The 22,810-nt window shown below is 41.8% G+C and overlaps 1 protein-coding gene across 1 annotated transcript; it reads left to right on the forward strand.

Moving 5' to 3' along the window:
* Positions 1-827: 827 nt before the first annotated feature.
* On the forward strand, positions 828-22,529 carry pnpt1 (polyribonucleotide nucleotidyltransferase 1). The gene is made up of 28 exons (XM_074645282.1): positions 828-1,169; positions 1,430-1,490; positions 4,419-4,493; positions 4,769-4,874; positions 7,168-7,217; positions 7,361-7,424; positions 7,512-7,559; positions 7,715-7,828; positions 9,689-9,875; positions 10,145-10,196; positions 10,752-10,809; positions 12,278-12,374; positions 12,465-12,567; positions 14,499-14,569; positions 14,781-14,817; positions 14,940-15,006; positions 15,112-15,201; positions 16,039-16,092; positions 16,845-16,954; positions 17,085-17,156; positions 18,025-18,088; positions 18,183-18,266; positions 18,593-18,676; positions 19,928-20,034; positions 20,222-20,277; positions 20,441-20,519; positions 20,607-20,654; positions 20,737-22,529. The coding sequence occupies exons 1-28, from the start codon at positions 1,024-1,026 to the stop codon at positions 20,890-20,892; spliced, it is 2,340 nt and encodes a 779-aa protein (XP_074501383.1). The 5' UTR covers positions 828-1,023; the 3' UTR covers positions 20,893-22,529.
* The last annotated feature ends 281 nt before the right edge of the window (positions 22,530-22,810 follow it).

The raw sequence follows: 22,810 nt of genomic DNA on the forward strand, positions 1-22,810 counted from the left end.
TGTGTCTCATCTTCGTTTCTATCGGATTTAAATAATTTATATGTATAAATGGGTTATAATGTGTTTATACAATTATTTCTGTGATTTATTGGATTTTGTACAGAATACCAATAAAAAGCAAAAAATAAAAAATATAAATAAATATATGTATATATATATATACATATATATACATATATTTGTCTCTTGCATATTTTTTCCTAAATAAGATCCCATGGGGTCCAAGAAGGGGCGGGACTTTGCCTCTCTATGAATGCTATTGGTGTTGATTAAAAAGTGTCCCAACCGACCCTGCTCTCCCCTACTTCCTCCACCACTAGTAGTATTAGCAGTAGCCTAGTACTGTAGCAGTAGCAGACTAGTAGTAGCAGTAGTCTAGTATTGTAGCAGTATTAGACCAGTAGTATTAGCAGTAGCCTACAAGCTATCAGTGGTGAAGAGTTAGAAAGTTAAAAGTTGGTAAATATGGCCAAAGATGAAGCAGCCTGTGGACTGGGCAGTCCCACATGGTGGTGGGGGTGTAGTGGAGCTGCTCTCTCTCTGATCCACAACCATCTCCACTGTCTTTAAACGTCACATTGTTAATATGGCACCAGGTCACCAGATGGTCAATCTTCCACCTGTAGATGGACTCATCCCCACCAGAGATGAGCCCAAAGAGGGTGGTGTCTCCAGACTCCAGAGGCTTGACGGACAGGTGAGTGGAGGTGCAGCTGTTGGTGTACAGGTACAGGGAGCAGAGCAGAGGGGAGAGGACGCCGCCTTTAGGAGAGTGTATAACAAAGAGAGAGAGAGAGATAACAAAAGCGGAACTGTTGTGAGTCGGGTGGTACGCGGTACGGACACAGTTGATGTTACACACTCACCTCGGCCGGTCCAATCAGAAGACGCGTCTCCAGATCTCTACGACGTAGTTCCGTCCATGTGACTGACTGACATGGACGTCCCCATGAGCACATCTCCAGTGTGAAGCCGCGGACTGTTGATCACTGTGTCTGTGTGTAGTTCTGTGTTTCTGTAGATATGACCTATCTGAGCTCTATGAGCTCTCTGAGCTCTCTGCTCCGGCTCGGCCGCTGCTTCTCCCGCCTTCACGTCCGTCTGTGTCACCACAGTGTTTACCGCGGCCATGCTCAGCCCCGCAGACTGCTGGTGGACCTGGGGGACAAGTGAGTTGACTTTCCCGGCTTCCGTTCTCTTCCAATAACTGTTAATAATGAAGATATGCTTTATCAGACTTGTTGCCCATTGTTTCTTCTTGTTGTCCTCACTGTTAGCCTGCTCGTGTAACGTTAGCTCCTAACCAGAGCACTGGTATGTGTTGGGGTTACACAATGACACCTGACTGCATGGAGGTTACATATGACAGATGACAGTGGTGTTAGTATGCGAGACCTTTGAATGTGTTGTGCTCTTGTTGTCTTTGTAGGAAACTTGAGATCTCTTCAGGGAGGTTTGCTAGATTTGCTGATGGATCTGCTGTAGTACAGGTACAGAACAATAACATCAACAGGTGCAGGGATGGCAGCAGCTCTCTGATCCACATTCTTCATATGTTTGCACTTTACTTCCCTTAATTAATGTTGTGATTTTACTATTGCTATTAATGTGTGGTCTGTATATGTAGACCATCTAGTGCATGTCTGTCAGTCCTGGAAAACAGATCCCTCCTCTGTTGCTCTTCCTCCCCTTGTTTCCCCTGTGAACAGACCTGTGATTTGTGGCTTTAAAAGTCATATTGACTTGGCTCAATATTACACCAATGCAAAATATTACTAGTGGAGCTGTGTAATGGCAAGAATCTGGGGGATACGATACAAATCATGATACAGAGATTTACGATTCAATATATTGCCATATACTGCAATTTTTTAAAATCTAATTTTAGGACTACTGTCATAGTATAAAGAACACACCACCATGTGCATACAATCTAAATAAGTTGACTTTTTTTGCAATCAGAACAGTAGTCTCTGTATTTGCATTTATCTCAGTCCCTGTAACATCATAGTACTACTTTGAGAGGACACATACAGTATACTGAGAGGACACATACAGTATACAGTATACTGAGAGGACACATACAGTATACTGAGAGGACACATACAGTACACTGAGAGGACACATACAGTATACTGAGAGGACAAATACAGTATACTTAGAGGACACATACAGTATACTGAGAGGACACATACAGTATACTGAGAGGACACATACAGTATACTGAGAGGACACATACAGTATACTTAGAGGACACATACAGTATACTGAGAGGACACATACAGTATACTGAGAGGACACATACAGTATACTGAGAGGACAAATACAGTATACTGAGAGGACACATACAGTATACTGAGAGGACACATACAGTATACTGAGAGGACACATACAGTATACTGAGAGGACACATACAGTATACTGAGAGGACACATACAGTATACTTAGAGGACACATACAGTATACTGAGAGGACACATACAGTATACTTAGAGGACACATACAGTATACTGAGAGGACACATACAGTATACTGAGAGGACACATACAGTATACTGAGAGGACACATACAGTATACTTAGAGGACACATACAGTATACTGAGAGGACACATACAGTATACTTAGAGGACACATACAGTATACTGAGAGGACACATACAGTATACTGAGAGGACACATACAGTATACTTAGAGGACACATACAGTATACTGAGAGGACAAATACAGTATACTGAGAGGACAAATACAGTATACTGAGAGGGCGCATCTCTTTGCAAATGAAATAAAGTATTGACTGAGTTCATCTTTGCATGAAAACTATTAATTAAAAATCGATACAGTATCACAATATTCGATTTAAAAAATATATATAAAATTACACACCTAATTACTAGTTAATAATGCAAATTAATACACATTATCTGATGTGACTTTACCATGACTTTTCTTAGTTTTGAAAGCTTTTTTTTGTTACAGTGTATGGTACATATTCATAAGGCTTGTGTTAAAAAATGGCTTATAGATTAACCCACTTGGGCCAAATGGGCAAAAATGACCACTGACCCTTAACCCTGTTTGTGTTAGTTTGGTTAAACACACTTTTATTTAGGAATATGCACCATGTACATTTTGCGCACCTCTGATAAAATGAAAAATGATAACAGCCTCAGTGTGGGTTTTGATAACACAGAACCCACACTGAGGCTGTTATCATTTTTTGTTGACATGCTTTAGTAGTGCCAAACAAATAGACAGTTAATCTAATAAAATCTTTCGTCCAACTCCAAAATCAATTTACATTAGCACCAAAGGATCTGTTCCGTTACCTGCAAATCAGACATTACATTAAAAGCCATGTAGAGTGGGAAAAGCTTAAAAGAGACCCAACAAATATCAAACAGTACTTCATTATGGTAACAGAAAAAACACGTGGCAACTGGCAAGTAAAAAACATATTTCCCACTTCTATAGACTGTTAATAGTTAGTCTCGAGATAACTTCTGTCATGATTTGACGCTATATAAAAATAAATTGAATTGAATTAATAGTTGACATCGCAGAAAATACCCTTCATGGTAAAGAGAAGTGGGAGTTAGAATGAAGTGTAATCATTGAGGACAGGACCTGGGAGGATATCTGTATGAGTAGCCACAAAGGTATTAACAGTCATCTATGGAAAGAATTAGATTGTAAGATAAAAATGAGATTTTTCAGAATTCCATTGATGGTTTCAATGTTTGACAAAAGTTCAATATCAGCTTTATGCTGGACGAGATCATTCACATATCTTCTATGACTGCCCTGTACTGCAGGGATTATGGCAAGATATAAAAAAAGGAGATTGAAAAAATAATGAAAATTGCTATCCCAATGGATCCTATGTTGTTTTCACTTGGAGAACCAACCCACAATGTAAAGGGTAAAAACCAAAGATATATACGGCGCATACTTCTACTGGCTGATAGAAAGATGATAAATTGGAGGAAAGCGCTAAATTGCAATTTGAAAAATTGCAAATGAAGATAGACATTTTTGTACAAAGCTGGACTCCAGTTATGACGTACTGGACTATATAAATGTTAGGATGTGGACAGATGTACTCTGAAAAAAGTCAACTGTCTTATATGTTGTATGATACTGACTTTGAAATTTAAATTAAACTTGAATAACGTTTTAAAAAAATAGTTAATCAAATTCACACAAATCAGCTGACACATGATAGAGGAACATGGAGCCAGTTAGCCCACTTTGACCAGTTGGAAATGAAAGTTTTTAGCTGCTTGAAATGTAGTGAAGAAGATTTTTATTTCATGAAAAGAAATAAAGTGTGCTGTGGGGCTAAACTGCTCAGTCCCAGATATTTGATACTATGTGTGATGTCTTTGAATATATTGTTTGTAACCTCTTTCTCTCTTTGAAGCTGGGCGATACCTCTGTGATGGTGACTGCTGTGAGCAAAACCAAACCTTCTCCGTCTCAGTTCATGCCCCTGGTGGTATGTTCTCTAACATTACATTACAATTCTCAACCTGTCTTTGTCTTTAACCTGTGATCGTGTAGAGTTTGTCGTGTTCATTCAGTTTAGTCTTGTTATATTGAATGGAATTAGTTGAAGAATCCTAGAAAGTGTTATCCAGCCTGTCACCGTCGGTTGTCTGTGACTCACCAGAACCAGAGACTTGAAAGATGACCTTATGAGTCAGATGACCTCCGTTCAGAACTGCATTAGGGCGAAAATATTTCTGAATGAATGTCCACTTTGATTGACAGGTGGACTATAGACAGAAAGCAGCTGCTGCTGGTCGAATCCCCACTAACTATTTGAGGCGAGAGCTGGGCACCACTGACAACGAGATCCTCACCAGCAGACTCATAGGTGAGTTGATAGGAATGTGTCTTTTAATAAGCGGGTGTCTCTGCAACTACGGTCATGTTTGACTCTCCCAAAAAAATAAAAAAATAAACCTCTATGAATACATATAAACAGGTACACAAAATCTAAATGACATCTAGTGGTTAAGATTTTATCTGTAACATTTTTTTATGGTTTTCATCACTTGTTCTTACTACAAGTGATGTAAATGTAAATGTCCTTACCGCAACATTACAATAACGTTCATTTTATTAATTTTCCTTTTTTAATTTCTATAATATTTTGAAGACATTTAAATTCATTTTCATCAAGCTATAATATTGATATGAAATCATTTTCTAAAAATAGGGGTTTTCAGGATTTTCTTTACACACTTAAAAAATGTAGACAGTAACCATTGATGTCAGTCTTCATACACAAGAAATATAAAATATGTTTTTTTTCGGGTATTGCTTTTTTAGGTATTTTTTTCAGGTATTGCAATTCTATCCCAAGACCTAAAACTGTTGCGGAAATGAAATGTTGCTAATATTGCAGATAAATGGCAGCTAGCAAGGTCTGCTACGTGAGCTTTGACTCTTAGCATCTAATATACATGAAATCAACAGTAATATTAAGTTAATTTTTAAATGTAGTTCAAAATACACAATCACTAAGGTGTATGGTGAGGACACACAATAAGAAGAAAAGGTGATCTTCACCTGGTTTTTCTTGATCTTGAGGGTCACCATGTGGGCGGCCCAACCTGTCATCCATGTGCTCACCTGCTGACTTCTGTTTCCATGGAAACTAGATTTGTTTGGCTTTGAATAAAACGTTTACTGTTGCATTTGTTCAGTGTCGCGGTAAGGACTCAAAAAGTGTGGAACAGGCGCATTTTGATGAAAAAATCATATAAAGGATTTGTAATCAAATAAATAATTGTAATATGGTGTAAAGTAATATGTATATGAAACAATTCCATTTGAAATAATGTCATATTATAATTGAATTAGCTCATTTTACGTATCTCAACATTGAGACCACAGTTGTGGGACATGAAGAAAGGTGGTGTTGGACCCATAAAATGATGAATCACATTATTTAGTAATTATTTTTTTTATGTTGAGATGTGTAATAACACTGTGTGTATACACCGATCAGCCATAACATTAAGATCACTGACAGGTGAAGTGAATATCATTGATCATCTCGTTACAATGGCACCTGGCAGTGGCAGCAAGTGGCAGCATGTTCACAGCAGGTGAACATTTAGAACTTTGAACTTTGTGTTGGAAGCAGAACAAATGGGCCAGCGTAAGGATGTGAGCGACTTTGACGAGGGCCAAATAGTGCTGGCTAGACGACTGGGTCAGAGCATCTCCAGAACTGCAGCTCTTGTGGGATGTTCCCGGTCTGCAGTGGTCAGGACCTACCAAAAGTGGTCCAAGGAAGGAAAACCGGTGAACCGGTGACAGGGTCAGACCCGAGGCTCATTAATACACGTGGGGAGCGAAGGCTGGCCCGTGTTGTCTGATCCAATAGAAGAGCTACTGGAGCTCAAACTGCTGAAAAAGTTAATGCTGGTTCCGATAGAAAGGTGTCGCAGTTTGTTGCGTATGGGGCTGCGTAGCCGCAGACCGGTCAGGGTGCCCGTGCTGACCTAATGTTATGGCTGATCGGTGTATTTATCAAGCATTGCACTGCAAATCATCATGACAATAGTCATGACCCAAAGAACTAGATCGCGGGTACAAGTGGCCGAAATGGGTTTCCTCAGGAGGGTGGCTGGCGTCTCCCTTAGAGATAGGGTGAGAAGCTCAGTCATCCGTGAGGGACTCGGAGTAGAGCCGCTACTCCTTTACGTTGAAAGGAGCCAGCTGAGGTGGTTTGGGCATCTAGTAAGGAAGCCCCTCCCCCTCCTGGGCGCCTCCCTAGGGAGGTGTTCCAGGCACGCCCAGCTGGGAGGAGGCCACGGGGAAGACCCAGGACTAGGTGGAGATTAGATCTCCACACTGGCCTGGGAACGCCTCGTGATCCCCCAGTCAGAGCTGGTTAATGTGGCCCGGGAAAGGGAAGTTTGGGGTCCCCAGCTGGAGCTGTTGCCCCCGAGACCCGACCCCGGATAAGAGGTTGAAGATGAGTAAGTACACTGCAAATATTGCAAAAATCCAGAATTTCATTGCTGGGACTTAAACAGCCCTCAGTTGCAGAAACACCCATGTATGCCTTTTAATGTAGCAGGTCAGCGGGTGCTGATGTTGTACTGTGACTATGAGCACTTTGACTAACAGTTTCTCATGCTTGTGTTGCTCAGACAGAGCGATCAGACCGCTGTTCCCTTCCGGTTACTTCTATGATACTCAGGTCAGTTCAGTTTGAAAACAGTTGTCACCATTATGTGGTAACAGTTAAGCCCTCTTTTGCTTTTTGAAGAAAGATGATATTAATGAGTATCTGCCTCCAACTGTTTGTGCGTGTGTGTCCATGTATGTTCATGTGTCTTGAAGGTCCTTTGTAACCTGCTGGCAGTTGATGGTGTCAATGATCCAGATGTGCTGGCTATTAATGCAGGTGAGTTAAATCTCAGCCGTCCATGTCCTCCACAGAGCACAGTGTTTTTAGATCCTTTAGCTAAAACACTATTTTCTTTTGTTTAAGCTTCTGCTGCTCTGGCCCTGTCTGACATCCCCTGGCATGGACCCATAGGTGACGAACACACTACACATTTAGGCCTTTTTCACTGACATATTTTTGATTCATTGAGCTTAAGTCCTAGTTTTCACTCGTCTGTTCAATTTCAATTCCCGGATATTAGTGTACATAATTTAAATCTAACTTGGAACTATTTGTGTTTTTTCAAGGTGCTGTGCGTGTGGGCATGGTAGACGGAGAGCTGCTGATCAACCCCACCAGGGCAGAGATGACTGCCAGCAGTCTTAATCTGATTGTGGCCGGAGCTCCCGCCAGTCAAGTGGGTAAGTTGGCAAACATAATAAAACTCCCAGCAGAAGCTTCAATGTTTATTTACTGAAAAAAAACGTTAAAGACCCGCAATAAGACACATAGTCATAATGCTATAAACTAACAGCTGCTTATAAATCAGTTCCAAAATGTAGGTGCCAACCCCCAAGTAGCTTAACTTTCCTGCATATACAGCAGGAATGAATGTGATCGATAATATAGTAATATGAACATGAACATCAAACTTTATGAATTGTTTCTCCAAATCTAAATTTGTTAAAAATGTAATAAAACCTGTTTGCAATTAGAATAATAATGTACATTGTGCGAATAATTAAAGAAGTGGGAAATATAAATGTGATGTCTTATGTTGGAATGACTCCTTAAAGGGGTAGTTTGGATGTTTCTCAGTGGGGTTCTATGAGGTACTTCTCAATAGTCGGTGTGTTACCTACAGTAGATGGCGGGTGGCACGCCCCCAGTTTGGAGAAGCAGACGGGAGTTACCGCACGGAACTCGGCTGTGGACGAGGCCAGCAGCAAAACATATTTTAGCCTCCTAAAAGAAAGGCCAACCTTAAAAAACTGTATATTAGTTTAAGTGTACTCTATATTAAGAATAATTTCAATGGTTTACCTTGCGGTCGGAAAGCCCTCTCCGATGGGAACTGAAGCCGTTGTATCCATCTATGCTCTCGCCAAAGCCACCAGACTCAATTGAAAAAACCTGTAATTATACTTCGCAGAACACGGGGGTTGCTGGTCTACCGCTGCTAACCAAAGTCACAAAATAGCACAAACAATCTAACCGATCAAGGCAGCAGTACACCAGCAACTCCTGTGTTTTGCAAGGTATAATTACTGTTTTTTTCAATGGAGTCTGGTTGCTTTGGCAAGAGCACAGATAACGGCTTCAGTTCTGCCGTCTCACGGCAAGGTAAACCGGCGAAAATATTTTAAATATAGCGCACATTTAGACTGTATTGTGTGTATCGATTTTTTTAGGTGAGCATTTTTTTTCTAGGTGGCTAAAATACATTTTGCTGCCGGCCTCGTCCACAGCAGTACATCGCTTTGCTTCCGTGTGGTAACTCCTGTCTGCTTTTCCAAACTGGCCAACACCTTAAAGGTGTTATCGATAACATTTTTATGTAGACAAATAATAATAAACAAAAAATAATACATCCACAGAGCTTTTAGAAAGGTGCTGTATAAAAGTATGGCTTTTCCTAAAAAAAATATTATGATCGTGAATTAATCATTTAAAACATTTTGACGGGTCCAAAATGAATGTTTTGTTTATCTCTGTGGAAGATATCAGACGTTCGGTTCCCACTTCTAACAAGGTTTGTGAGCCAATAGTGTGACGACGTTGGTATCACGTTGGTATCTCTGTGTCGTCAGCGATCAAGTTGCCACTTAGTGTGGAAAAAACTGATAAATGGCTGAGTTTGATGTAAAGCTCCCGGTTTCACTCCGGTACCGACACTGGTGTCTCCATCAGGCTGCAGAATATGTGATTATTTACTGTGGCAACAAGGGAAAACTGACGTTAGCACATATTAGCTATCTTAGCTTAATCGTCCTAACAACAATAGCCCACACCTAATGTAGGCCTATAGCTACATGTTATAAAATGTTGAGCCATGCTCACTTTCTCCTTGTTAGTTTAGTTACTTTGCTTTGGTTAAAATATGGTGGGATGATCAGCTAGGTAGGTTGAGCTGTCACCCACAAACATAGTTTACTCAGGTGTAGATCAGCATCTGCTATTCGTAGCTCAGTGTCACAGGTTATAAATTAGCCTCTCTTCGGTCTATCTGATGACAGCATCATACAACTCTCCTTTAATGTGACTTGTTCTCTGTCCGCCAGTGATGATTGAGGCGTCAGCTGAGAACGTGCTGCAGCAGGACTTTTGCCACGCGGTGAAGGTGGGAGTCAAACACACCCAGCAGATCATACTGGCCATCCAGCAGCTGGCGCGAGAGCAGAAGGTCACCAAGCGCACCCCGGTCAAGGTCTTCTCAGCCCCGACTGACATGGTGGAGCACGTTCGGCAGTAAGACCAGCGATGAAACTGACTGATGAAATGATTGAGCAACAGGGCTGTATTCAGACCTCATTTCAAGAATAAAACCAAACAAAAAAAACAAGAAATTGTCTTTAAATGAAACAAAAGCAGACATTAATGAGTGATTGGTTTACCTGTAGTACTGCTGGGGACCTTGCCGAAGCTGTATCTGAGCTTTACTTCCAAAAATTGAGTGACAAAAATGGGACTCATACTGTTTAAGATGTTGACTTGTTTTTCCCTTTTCTTCCTCGCAGATCAGCTTCCAAGAAGATCTATGGTGTTTTCACTGATTACACTCACGACAAGGTAAAGTCTGACATCTGTTTCCCAGATGTTGACTGTGTGTTAGCCTTCTCTTACCACCTCATGTGGTCATTTTTAGCCCATCTTAGTGAGTATTCAGTTTTCAGTTTCTTTAAAGGAACAGTGTGTAGCATTTAGGGGGATCTATGTATGTTTTCTTTAGTGTATAATCACCTAAGAAATAAGAATGGTTATTTTTTTCGTTACCTTGAAATGAGCCGTTTATATCTACACAGGGAGCGGGTCCCCTCTCCACGGAGTTCGCCATGCTTCTACAGTAGCCCAGAACAGACAAACCAAACACTGGCCTATTCACATTTTCAAGTTTTTGTGTCAGCCACCGTAGTTCTCCTGCACACTCGGCACACAGGGGAAGTTTCAGTTGGTTGCAATCTGCAGCCTCACCGCTAGATGCCACCAGATCCTACACACTGCACCTTTAAGTTATCTAAAGCTGCTAGAATCACTGATGTTTCTCTTCACTGTGACTTGACAATGTTTATGTACCTAATCTCTTGATCAGTAACCGTAATAATCTCATCATGGTCTTGTTTTTAGATTTCAAGAGATGAAGCTATCAATAAAGTTCGACTAGAAACTGAAGAGGACCTAAAAGGTAGATCATCTTCAGTATTTATGTTGCATGGAAAGAATTTCTAGCTAGCTGTTTCAAATATAGATGCAACCCCCTTCACACAATCACATGTTTATATTTCAGTTCAACTGGATTAGTGTCGGGGTTCAACGTTAAAGGGGACCTATTATGCTTTTGTGCTTTTTTTCTAGTGTGTTGTACAGTTTTTTTTGTGCGTGTAAAAGGTCTGCAAAGTTACCAAGCCCAAAGTCCACGCCAAAGGGAGTTACTCTCCCCCACACAAACACTGCTCCTGAACTGCCTGAAACGCCTCGCTTGAAGTTTCATAACGTGGTGATGTCACCAAGTAACACACTTTGCCTAGCGGCTAGTTTGGCACGCCCTCAAACAAAGCTAGTTAGAGCGGAGCTGGAGCGGAGTCCAAAGAGTTTGGTTCGGTTGACCAATCACAACAGTGGGCCGGCTGACCAATCAGAGCGGGAGGGCGGGGCAGGAGCTCAAACAGAGCGTTTCAGACAGAGGGTGAAAGAGGTGCTGCAGCACAGCCGCTATGAGAAAAGTAAAGTGTTTTTTTGAACATGTGAAAATGTTCTAGTAAAAACGTCAAATACAAGTATGCACCTGAAATTGAGCATAATAGATCCTCTTTAATTTTTTTTTTTAACTTGCCCCTAGACAAATAGTTTTATTTATATGTGGTTATCAAATAACACAAAGACTAAAGTTAATTGTCATGTTTTATCCGCCTTGCTCTCAAACTTGAGGCAAACTGCCCAATACATAGTTGGAGTTATGTCCACATCCTCTCTGACGCCACCCAGCTAAGCTCCTGTTTCCAGGATAACTGCAAAGCTCGCTTGCATTTCAGCTCATGAACTATAGAGATGAGAAGGAAGCAAGATGTTTTATTTGAGATAAGTTTAGTTTATTTATAGAGCAAAGTGCTGTACAGTCGTAAAACAACACGCTCACTCCTTAGCTACTTCCATCATCAGCTCCAGAAAAAAATCTATGTGTTTAAAGCCCCCCTCCGGGCAGTTTTACTTCCTGTTTTTTGGTTATCGTTCTTTCTCAAACAGAGAATGGGGGTGTGGTTAATAGTCATACGTAATTCATTACCATAGCAACCAGATTGCATCGTTTTTCAACCAAGTTTAGATGAAACCAGCTTAGATGAATTTAATGTTAATCAAACCACAAATGAGACAAGAATTAGCGCAACACGCCGACTCTCTCTCACTCGCTCTCTTCTTCACCGTCTCCTCCTGGCGAGGCAACCGTCTGGCTGCTGCTGAAACGATGAGCGGGGCTTTAATACCTTTTTACCACTTGCCCCATTGGGCAAGTGAGTTGCTAGATTTACTAGCCCGACGTGGCATTTTACTTGCCCTGGGCAAGAGGACAAGCCTTATTATTGAGCCCTGTGTGTAGTTAATTTGTGTTCCTATCTGCCAGCTGAACGGTGTCAATTGCTGTCTTCCATGTGTAGAAAGATTCCCTCAGGCTGAGCCCTTCGAAGTCATTGAATCCTTCAACACTGTGAGCAAAGAAGTTTTCCGCAACCTAGTGCTTAATGAGTACAGGAGGTAAGCACTGCCCATGTGGAATGAATGGATATTCTCATGACACATGATGTGTCCTTTTAACTGTATTTCTTAAAATTGTACGTGTTGTAGATGCGATGGGAGGGAGTTGACTGCTGTAAGGGACATTTCTTGCGATGTGGACCTCTTTAAGCCGCTGCATGGCTCAGCTCTGTTCCAGAGAGGACAAACACAGGTAGGTCCAGAGCAGGAAGGCCACGGCAGCTAAAACCCAAATACACATTTTGTTGAAAGAAGAATACCATTGTGCCCAAATTTGATGGAAGAGATAGAACGGTGGTTCCCAACCTATTTTTCTTGAAGCTCCCCCCCCACCTCATATTTTCTGACGTCATGATCCTTGAAAACATTTACAAATCCTCGAACAAAATCCTCAATTTGAACCAGGTGATTCATTGTTTTAAAACGAGTCAGTCATTTTTTATTGAATCAACTTTCTTTAAAGGGACTGATTGTAAGAATAAGAAATGTCTTGTTAACAGCGATACCTGTGGCCGTTAAGTCAACGAAAGTCAACGTCCTGTTGCTGGCGCTTGTGCTCGCTCTACATAGACATGAACGAGCATCGGTCAAAACAGTGAGGCAACACACGTCAGCTAAAACCACAATATCACTCTATATTTCAGCTGCTTGGCAGTAATGTTAGCTGACCAGACGAAGGTCTCTCCATGAATCAATGCTGATCCTAGTGTTGGCTTTTCCTGCCTCAGCCTCCCGACCGCGGCCGGAGGGAACAGGGGAGACACCGGAGTTTTGGTCGGAGACAATAACGTTTCTCTCTGAGGAGCCCCGTCACTTCACAAGACACGGGAAACCTCTGTTGGTCTGGAGGAGCTGCAGCAGTTATTTCTGCACAAACTAGATATTCTCAGAGCTAAACTAACTCTTCTGCAGTATGGAGTGTGCGCGCATGCACGTGAGAGGTGGAGCGAGAACGAGCGCGGTGCGTGAGTGAAGGCGAGCAGGCAGAGGAGCAGAGTACAGCAGAGACCAAAGCTACCGTCTCGCCTGTGTTTTCTGGCTGTGGTCGGGGGGGGCTGGAGCAGGAACAGTTGACACAGTTTAACAGACGGGCTTCACTAGATTTAACTTTGCGGTTTTGGTGCTTCCGTGTAGTTTGTGTTGGAACAGCGTAGCCACACGCGAACGCGAATGCGAATGGAACACCGACCTGCAATGATTTACAAGAGTGTAAGTGTCAGAAGTTACAAACGGTACCTTTAATGAATATCTCGTCACTTTCATCAACATAAAGTGATGACGTCTTGACAGAACAACTTTATTTACGATTTATTTACTATAATAGTGTTGGAGCCGAAATAGATTTTTTGTTATTGTGGTTAAATAAATGTAATTATGGTGTTGTTAGATTGCTGCTAGACTGCCCCATTAATTCAGGTGCGTGCCTCCCTTTGTGTGCAGCAAGTGGGAGAGCAAATAATTTTTTGACCGCAGTGAAAGAAGCAAAATATTTTGATAGTTAAAAACATGTTGTGAATTTTGGAAATGATTACATCTATCTTTTTTCAATACCTTTTGACTTTAAAACACTTATAGTTATTGGAAATGTTTGGATCGCATGAGTCAGAAACAATCCTGCGCAGCCACCACTGGAATCTAATTCTACAAATAGTATAATACTAATACTCTTAGTGTAGCCTGATAATTATCTGCAACGGTGCAGAAATCCCAGCTTTAAACCGAATGTGGCCTACTAAGTAGCAGACAAATCTATCTTTATAGATAGTTTTTTAGAGACTCTTGTATAAATTATCCAGTAAGTGTGTTATTATGATTTTTGCTATACATGAGCAAATCTAATTTTGACAACCTCAATGCAGACAGATCCTGGCACACCCACTGTGATCTTTGGTGCCCCCCTAAGGGGGACCAGGACCCCAGGTGGGGAACCACTGAGATATAAGACTGATGTTTGTTTGTGTTTTCTGCATCTGAAAGATGAAATATGAGGTTTAATAATGAATGCAACAGCAGGAGGAGGGTGACCACTAGTGAGGTTCTTTGTTCTGAAATTAGATTTTGACTGTGAAAAGGCCGCTCTAGTCTTTTCACAGAGAAAACTCAGTCCTCTTCCTTATAATACAGGTGCTGTCCAGTGTCACATTTGATTCCTTGGAATCCAGTGTCAAAGCAGATATTATCACCACAGCTTTGAGGTAAAGTTCAAACTAATTTTCACACATAACACCACACATTCATACTGTTATGTTAACATCATCAGGACAGCTCAGATAGAGTTGTCCCTTACTTCTCAAGAACATTTAATATCAGTCTATGTGGCAGCCTCAATGACCCACACAGACTAAATAAACCATTAAAAGCATAACGTATGTAACAATCCTATATCCATTCATTTTCTTTATGCAGTGGCATCAAATCCAAAAATTTCATGCTTCATTATGAGGTGAGTAAAATCCTGTTTTCATTTTCAAAGTCACATAGATTATTATGTTTCATGACTTGTATGTTTGTGTATCTTTTTAGTTTTCAAGCTGAACTTAAAACCAACCTCGCCTTTAATTTCAGTTCCCTCCGTATGCAACCAATGAGATTGGAAAGATGGGAGGCATCAACCGGAGAGAGCTTGGTCATGGTTTGTGTTAACATTTACATCTTCTGTTTGTATTCAGTGTCCCACTTATTCCCATCAAGAATCTTCTGAACAGGAAGTGTGTGTTGTATGTGTGTGTGTTCCCAGGGGCCCTGGCTGAGAAAGCTCTGAGACCAGTCATTCCTAAAGACTTCCCTTTCACCATCCGGGTCACCGCTGAGGTGCTGGAGTCAAACGGTGAGTTTCTAAAGTGGAACATGGGGGTTACAATGTCTGAGGCCCTGTTCAGTATTAACATGCGTCCTCAACGACAGCTCTAAGTACAGGTGTGAACACACTCGAGATGCATTGAGGACGCATTGAGATCTGTCAGACCACATTCAGAGGTGGTCTGGGCCACATGTGACCACATTCTTTTAGCAGTGTGTATTGAATGTGTCCTGGGCCACATTAAGGACCGCCTACTCATCTGACGTCCCGCTGGGATCTGCGGGATCTCTGCGCTCTTCAGGTGAATAGACAGGCAGACGCGAACGCTTATCTGCCTCGTAGCATGGAAACGGCCTCTGTGCTCTACTGTATCTGTCGGTACAACTGTATTTTATTAAAATATAGCTTGTTTATAGGCTACATATCTCCAGACTATCAGACTAGACACGTGAAGTGCATTATTATCATACTGTCGGAGATGTGTCGGTGTTTTACTGCACTGCTTTGCGCGGAGCTGACATCCAACCGCCCGCTCGCTATCTCATCCCCGACTCTCTGAAGCTCTGCACCCCGCTGTTGTCTGGCAAAGGCAGCGGTGCCGGCAGTGCGTGCGAAGGTCCCCGGGACCGCCGGTACAATAACCTTTGATTTTGATGTTAATACAATGTACCAGAATTCAGGATTATGTAGGATATTACTACTGACATTCATGTAATATTATGTCACAAGGTCTGCTGTATTAGTCGTGTGTTCACTACGTGTTTATTTGCATATAGAGCGGGGAAGTGAGATCGGATCACAAGTGGCCACTCAAGACGCATGTGGAGACGCATTCTAACCTTCCACCTCTTCATCTCCTCTCAGGGTCCTCCTCAATGGCTTCAGCGTGTGGAGGCAGCCTTGCACTAATGGATGCAGGTACTGGAGTGGGAATGCATGAAATAGCTCTTTTACAGTTGATACTCTCGTACTGAAATTGTGCATATTTATGTTTTTTTTTACTTAAAGGGGGACATATCATGCTCATTTTCAGGTTCATACTTGTAATTTGGGTTTCTACTAGAACATATTTACATCCTTTAATGTTCAAAAAGCACATTATTTTCCATCTCATCCAGTCTGTCTGAATATATATTCACCCTCTGTCTGAAACGCTCCGTTTTAGCGTCTGTCTCTTTAAAACCCCCCCTCCTGAAAAAGCCCAGTCTGCTCTGATTGGCTTGCGAGAAAAATATGGTGCACCTTTGTAAAGGTAGTTCTCAAGCTGTGGTCGGTATATTCTAATGAGCCTGCATGTGACATAGGAAGGGGAGCCACATCGTGAATGGCTTGTTGAATCACATGTTTTATGATCTAGACAGCCCACAAAAACAGACTGGGTTGTCTTATTTCACAGTTTGTGGGTACTCCAGATACCCAAATGTACGTGCACAAGCAGTGAAAAAGTGAGTTTTTCATGATATGTCCCCTTTAACTGTAATGCTGCACCTACCAATATAAGCCAATTAAACATTTCTATCTAGAAAAAAATCAAGTACTACAGTAGCAAATATTTTATTTTTTATTTATTTTGTATATATTCACATTTAATGTAGTACAATTGTGTGATAACATGAAGCTAATAATAGCCAAAAGATATAATAATAATAAAGTCCAAATGTGTCTCCCAGGTGTGCCCATCTCTTCTGCAGTGGCAGGTGTAGCAGTTGGCCTCATCTCCAAGGCCAGCCCAGACAAACCTGCTGAGATCCAAGACTACAGATTACTGACTGATATTCTGGTACATAAAGTGTGCGACCAACCACTTATAAATACCAAGTGGAAGAAAGAATGCATATCCTTAAAAAAAATTATAACTAATGTCCCCCCTTAATGATATTGGAGATGCTGAATTCTTGTTTTCTAAACAGGGAATAGAGGATTACCTGGGAGACATGGACTTCAAACTGGCAGGAACAAACAAGGGCATCACTGCTTTACAGGTACTGTGTCTACTGTGTACTTTACAGTACACAGTACTAAATCTAATGTGGTGTTGTGTGAAACATTAAGAGATCACGGCAGATTTAGAGCTATAATTTCAAGGGCCAGTGTGTAGAAGGCAGGGGGATCTATTAGCAGAAATGGAATATAATATTCATAACTATGCTTTCATTGGTGTATGATCACCTGAAACTAAGAATGGTTGTGTTTTCGTTATCTTAGACTGAGCCGTTTGTATCTACATAGAGAGCAGGTCCTCTTCACTAATTCCGCCATGTGGCTCCTCCATGTCTCTACAGTAGCCCGGAACGGACAAACCAAACACTGACTCTAGAGAGAACCTTTCGCTTTTTTTCCTGAAGGCCACCGTAGTTCTCCGACACACCTATAAAACTGTGTTAACATGAGCCACCGAGTGCAAAACCGTGGTACCGCGAGCCGCCGTCTCAATTTCATTTCTTCTAAAGTAGGTGAGGCAAAGGTCCTGAAAGATCCCACGGTCCTGCACTCGGCGGCTCACGTTACTACAGTCTTAGAAAAGGAGGAGTGAGTGGAGGGGTACTCCGTTGGTTGCAATCCGAAATCACACCACTAGTTGCCACTAAATTCTACACACTGGACCTCAGATTTACATGTCATAAATACATCAAGTTTATTATCTTTAGACTAAGATACTGCCACTCTTTGGGGGGTGTCTAAGGATAGAGGGTGTCGTAATGCTGTGCAGATTGTAAAGTGCCTTGAGGCAAATTTTGTGATTTGTGATATTGGGCTATATAAATAAAATGGACTTGACTTGTTGAGCTCTTAATGCTACCTTAAACCTTAAACTGTGCCATATTTTACACACTTCTATTGAACCTCCAGGCTGATGTGAAGATCCCAGGTTTGCCTCTGAAGGTGGTCATGGAGGCTATCCAACAGGCCACAGGTACGCTCAAAGGGCAGTAAAGAACATTTTACACTAAAGAATAGACGTCTTTTTGTGGCTTGATGGCCTTTGTTTGAATATTATTCTGTTCCAGTGGCAAAGAAGGATATCTTGAACATCATGAACAAATGTACAGCAAAACCCAGAGAGACGAGGAAAGCGAATGGACCTGTTGTTGGTGAGCTTTGTGTTCGAACATACATAGTGTGTACATTTTACAAGGAAGACAAGGTGACACGCTTGGACTAGGTGAGAGAAAGGGTGTGAAGAGTTTTCTGATATAACTAATAACTATGTGTAAGACTAGTTTAGATCGATCAGTAGGGATGAAAGCTGATGTCAGATACAAAGCAGACAAAAGGCCTGAAGGGTCATCTGCTCTTTGCTTTGGTGAGGGAACAATTTGACAGTAATACTGGGCATCCAAAGGAATGCTCACCCAAACTTTGTCCCATGTTACTGTGTATTGGAAACTGACGTGTGTGAGTTTTATTCTGCCTTCAGAAACTGTCCGGGTGCCTGCTTCCAGACGAGCACGCTTTGTCGGTCCAGGGGGCTATAACCTTCGCAGGCTACAAGCCCAAACAGGTAACATCAATCTAAAAGTCATAGTTAAAGGACCAGTGTGTAGTGTTTAGGGGGATCTATTGGCAGAAATGGAATATAATAATAATAAGTATGTTTTCTTTAGTGTATAATTACTTGAAAATAAGAATGGTTGTGTTTTCGTTACCTTAGAATGAGCCGTTTCTATCTACGTAGGGAGCGGGGCCTCTTCACGGAGCCGGCCGCCGTGTTTCTACAGTCGCTTAGAACGGACAAACCAAGCACTGGCTCTAGATAGGGCCAATCACGTTTTTGCTTCAGCCATCAGAGATCTCCTACACCAGGGGTTCTCAAACCTTTTGGGGCCAGGGTCCCCTTACAGGGGAGAACATTTGCCAAGGACCCCCTCTTAATCGTAACACTGAATAAGCATATGCCATTTGTACTCAGATGCCATTGTGAACTATTTGTATTCTAAAACTTTCCAACTGAAATACTTCAGATCTGTTTCACAGTGACAAACAAACACATTTCAATATGAATCCTGTTAACACCTCTTTGTTTTGTCCTGATATTCAGAGTGCTTTCTAATCAGATGTCGCTTTAGCTCGGCCGGCTTCGTGGCTTCATTCACTAGCACCTGAAGACACATGACGCATTTTGGTCTCCCGTCGCTGTCCTCAATTAAACCAAACTCAATATAACTGTCATCATATTTTATTAATTTAGCTAGTTCAGGCTTATTTCTCCATGCTCACCAGCTAGCTAGCTGGCTAATAAGCTACGCTAAGCAGCAGCAGCTGGAACGGTTCGTTGCGCCCTGAGTGAAGTGACTGATTCATGACGTGATGTGTCACAATCACATCAGAGTTTCTATTGGCCCAAAGCTAACATGGGAGTAATGGACACAATATGCTGGTTTTATTGACGGAAATGGTCCCCATTTGTACTTTTTAATGATACAGCACAATTTTATCATTTATAGTAAAATATTTGGCAGACGTCCTGACAGAGTTCCACGGACCCCTGAGGGTCCACGGACCCCACTTTGAGAATCACTGTCCTACACGCTTGGCACGCGGGAGAAGTTTCAGTTGATTGCAATCTGCAACCTCACTGCTAGATGCCGCCAAATCCTACACACTGCACCTTTAAGTGAATCAGACAAACCAACCAGGAACATGACATCTTTGTGAATGAAACACAGCAACCAAGCATCAGTCCACCTTTTTTCAGACTGCTACACAATACAGAGAATGTTGAAACTGTAATTTGTGTTTGTTTCTTCTCGAGGTGTGACAATAAGTCAGGTGGACGAGGAGACTTTCTCAGTGTTCGCTCCAACACCAGGAGCCATGAACGAAGCCCAAGACTTCATAAGTGACATCTGCAAAGATGATGTGAGTTTCCAGCACACTGCACGCTTTAGAAAGTCACTTACTCTTACTTACTCAAATGACTTACCACACCATATCTCAGTGCTGACAAAGAGTCTGACTGTGATCTGAACATGTGTGTGAATTCATGGCTGCACATGTACTGTATTGTATGTGCATGAACATACGTGTGCATTTGTTTGTGTTGCAGCAAGAACAGCAGCTGGAGTTTGGTGCCATCTACACTGCCACTATCACTGAGATAAGGTAAACCAATACATTGTGATGTTTACTGTAAGACAGTATCTGATGCCAGTTATTAGCACACGGTTTAATAACATGTTATCCAGGAGAACTTTATTCATGATCTAAATAGAAATCAAACTATGGAGAAATCTTTAACCTGAAGCCTTTTCCTGCTCTGTTTCAGGGACATTGGTGTGATGGTGAAGCTTTATCCCAACATGAGTGCCGTCCTGCTGCACAACTCCCAACTGGACCACAAACGGGTCAGTGGATTTGTTTTTCTTGCGCGTCCATGTTTCTTTGTGAAATCACTACTTAAAGGTTCATTTCTTTGTATTTCCCTCTTTTAGATCAAACATCCGAGTGCTTTGGGTTTAGAGGTTGGACAGCAGATACAGGTATGTGTCAATAACTACAGGCCGTGTTGTCAAAAGTAGCCTCCTTTGTGTATTGTCTCTGACTGGACCTATATGCTAACAGGTCAAATACTTTGGACGGGACCCAACAGACGGCAGAATGAGACTTTCACGGAAGGTGCTTCAGTCTCCCGCCGCAACTGTCGTCAAGACACTGAGTGAGAAACAGAGCATCTCCGTGGGTTCAAGCAACAACCACACGACCAGCACCGATTTGTGACCCAACACAACGGGCTAGCTTCTGACTTTGCCACCAAAGTGGATTTAAACGGAGTAGATTCGACTACGAAACAGTTCTGTTGAGAAATCTACAGAACCAAGAGCATCAGATCTAGTCACAAACTGAACCCAGTGTTGTACATAAAGAGATTTACCCCGCTGGTGGGGGTACGGAAGTGATTAAACTGCAGGAGACACAACTTTTATTTTGAAGTATACCCTTTTGTGGTGTCTTGTTTTCAGATTTGCCACTTCAGCTATCATTGACAGCATCAAACAGTAAGAGGGTTCTCTTTCAGTCATCTAGCGGCTTCCACCCAACAGACACAATGCAATGTAACAGTGGTTTTCTTATAGAGTGCTACAGGAATGAGTCAAGCCCCCAGGAAGAGCACCGGGCCTTGAAGCAAATTTTTGTAGTGGCTAAATGGTGGAATTACAACTTCAGTGTCCGTCACGTGATGCCATTGGGCCCAAAAATACTTTTTCCCATAGACTTACATTGGGAAAGAGACGTCTGTGACTCAGAGGATCATTTCTTTTTAGGAAAATCAACTCTCCAATATGAACACTTGAATAGTCCTTATTTAAATCATTAGCTCCTAAAAGCTGTAAAATGCTCTAATAGCTGAATCCAGAGTTATTTCCCTTCTTCTGTTCATGTGAATGAGACCCAGACTGAGGCTGGACCGAGGGCTGGGAGGCGGGGTTAAAGGAAACGCTACAGCGCCTGCTCTACGGGCCCGATGGATGAGGAAGATCACCGGATGATCCGGGTACTTTATCACTCGGCAGTCGAGCCATTTTGTTTTCATACGCCACAAAGACACTTTCATAGGAATAAACGGGCACCCACCTCCAACGCTGTATCCAGTTCTCTTTATACATCCATGGAATGAGTCCGAAAATCCGGAAATGAGTTAGCATTTTAACACTTCCGGTTCCCTCGTCTGGAAGTCAATGGGTTATTTGAATGGATTTTTAGTTACATGCCTGAAATAAATTCTGTGATTAATACAATCTGAAGAGATTTAAACTTTTTGTTTGACGACATAAAATACGTCAGTAAATACCCCACTTGTGAATTTTGAAGCCTTTATGTGTCTTATAAAAGGCGGTTACTAAAAAGTGATTAAATGAGACTACTAAACGTCATCACGCCAACTCGTCCGCCATTACAGCCTCGTTGTGTATACTCGTGCTCATGCAACCGTGATGTATTTCTTTTTATAGCCTAACGTTAACTTTTTACTTCTGACGATTGCATTCACACTTCAAAAATCATAAAGTGGTGTTCATTTGTGGAGATTATCTTACTGAACAAAATGTGTAAGAATCATAAATGTCTGTTTGCCATGGAGCTTATTTTCTGTAATAATCCAAAGCACAATGGAACAATCCCGTTGGCATTTTGTCGAGGGATGCTAACTTCCTGGTTGGCCTCCAGAAATACATCATCCCTGCAGCACTCTATTCACGTGTGATAATACTTTCTCTTGTGGTATGAGTCTTCCATATTTGGTGTCCACTGTGGCGATGTGTCCTCTAGCTGCCAGGATCAAGACATGGACAAAGAAAGCAAAGTGGGAGAAGTACAGTTTTTTAAAATAAACTTGGAAAAAAAAGTTTGGAAACTTGTGTTTGGTGGATTATTTCTCTGTTGTATCAATGCTAACGGTCATTGTATTTTACATCGTTGGAAAGCCTGTTTATTTACCTTCACAATGATGTCCAACTTGTAAGGATCATGCATTTGTGGGATGAGCAGCACAGCTGATTATGTGGGTAGTGCCCAAGTGAAATTTGCAAAAATTCTCTGCCGATGCTAAACAGTGTATTCTCCTGCTATGCTGATTGTTGCACCGATGGAGTAACAGCTTTTGGTGGGGGCAGTGTCATGTTTGATATGAGTGGACAGT

This window comes from Sebastes fasciatus, chromosome 9 (assembly GCF_043250625.1).
Source record: "Sebastes fasciatus isolate fSebFas1 chromosome 9, fSebFas1.pri, whole genome shotgun sequence".
Taxonomy (NCBI): domain Eukaryota; kingdom Metazoa; phylum Chordata; class Actinopteri; order Perciformes; family Sebastidae; genus Sebastes; species Sebastes fasciatus.

Excerpts from the sequence above, each read along its gene's own strand:
- pnpt1 (XM_074645282.1), top strand. The coding sequence starts at position 1,024 with ATGACCTATCTGAGCTCTATGAGCTCTCTGAGCTCTCTGCTCCGGCTC. Across the intron at positions 18,267-18,592 it reads AGCGAATGGACCTGTTGTTG|AAACTGTCCGGGTGCCTGCT; the intron begins GTGAGCTTTGTG and ends TTCTGCCTTCAG. Across the intron at positions 20,655-20,736 it reads AGGTTGGACAGCAGATACAG|GTCAAATACTTTGGACGGGA; the intron begins GTATGTGTCAAT and ends ATATGCTAACAG.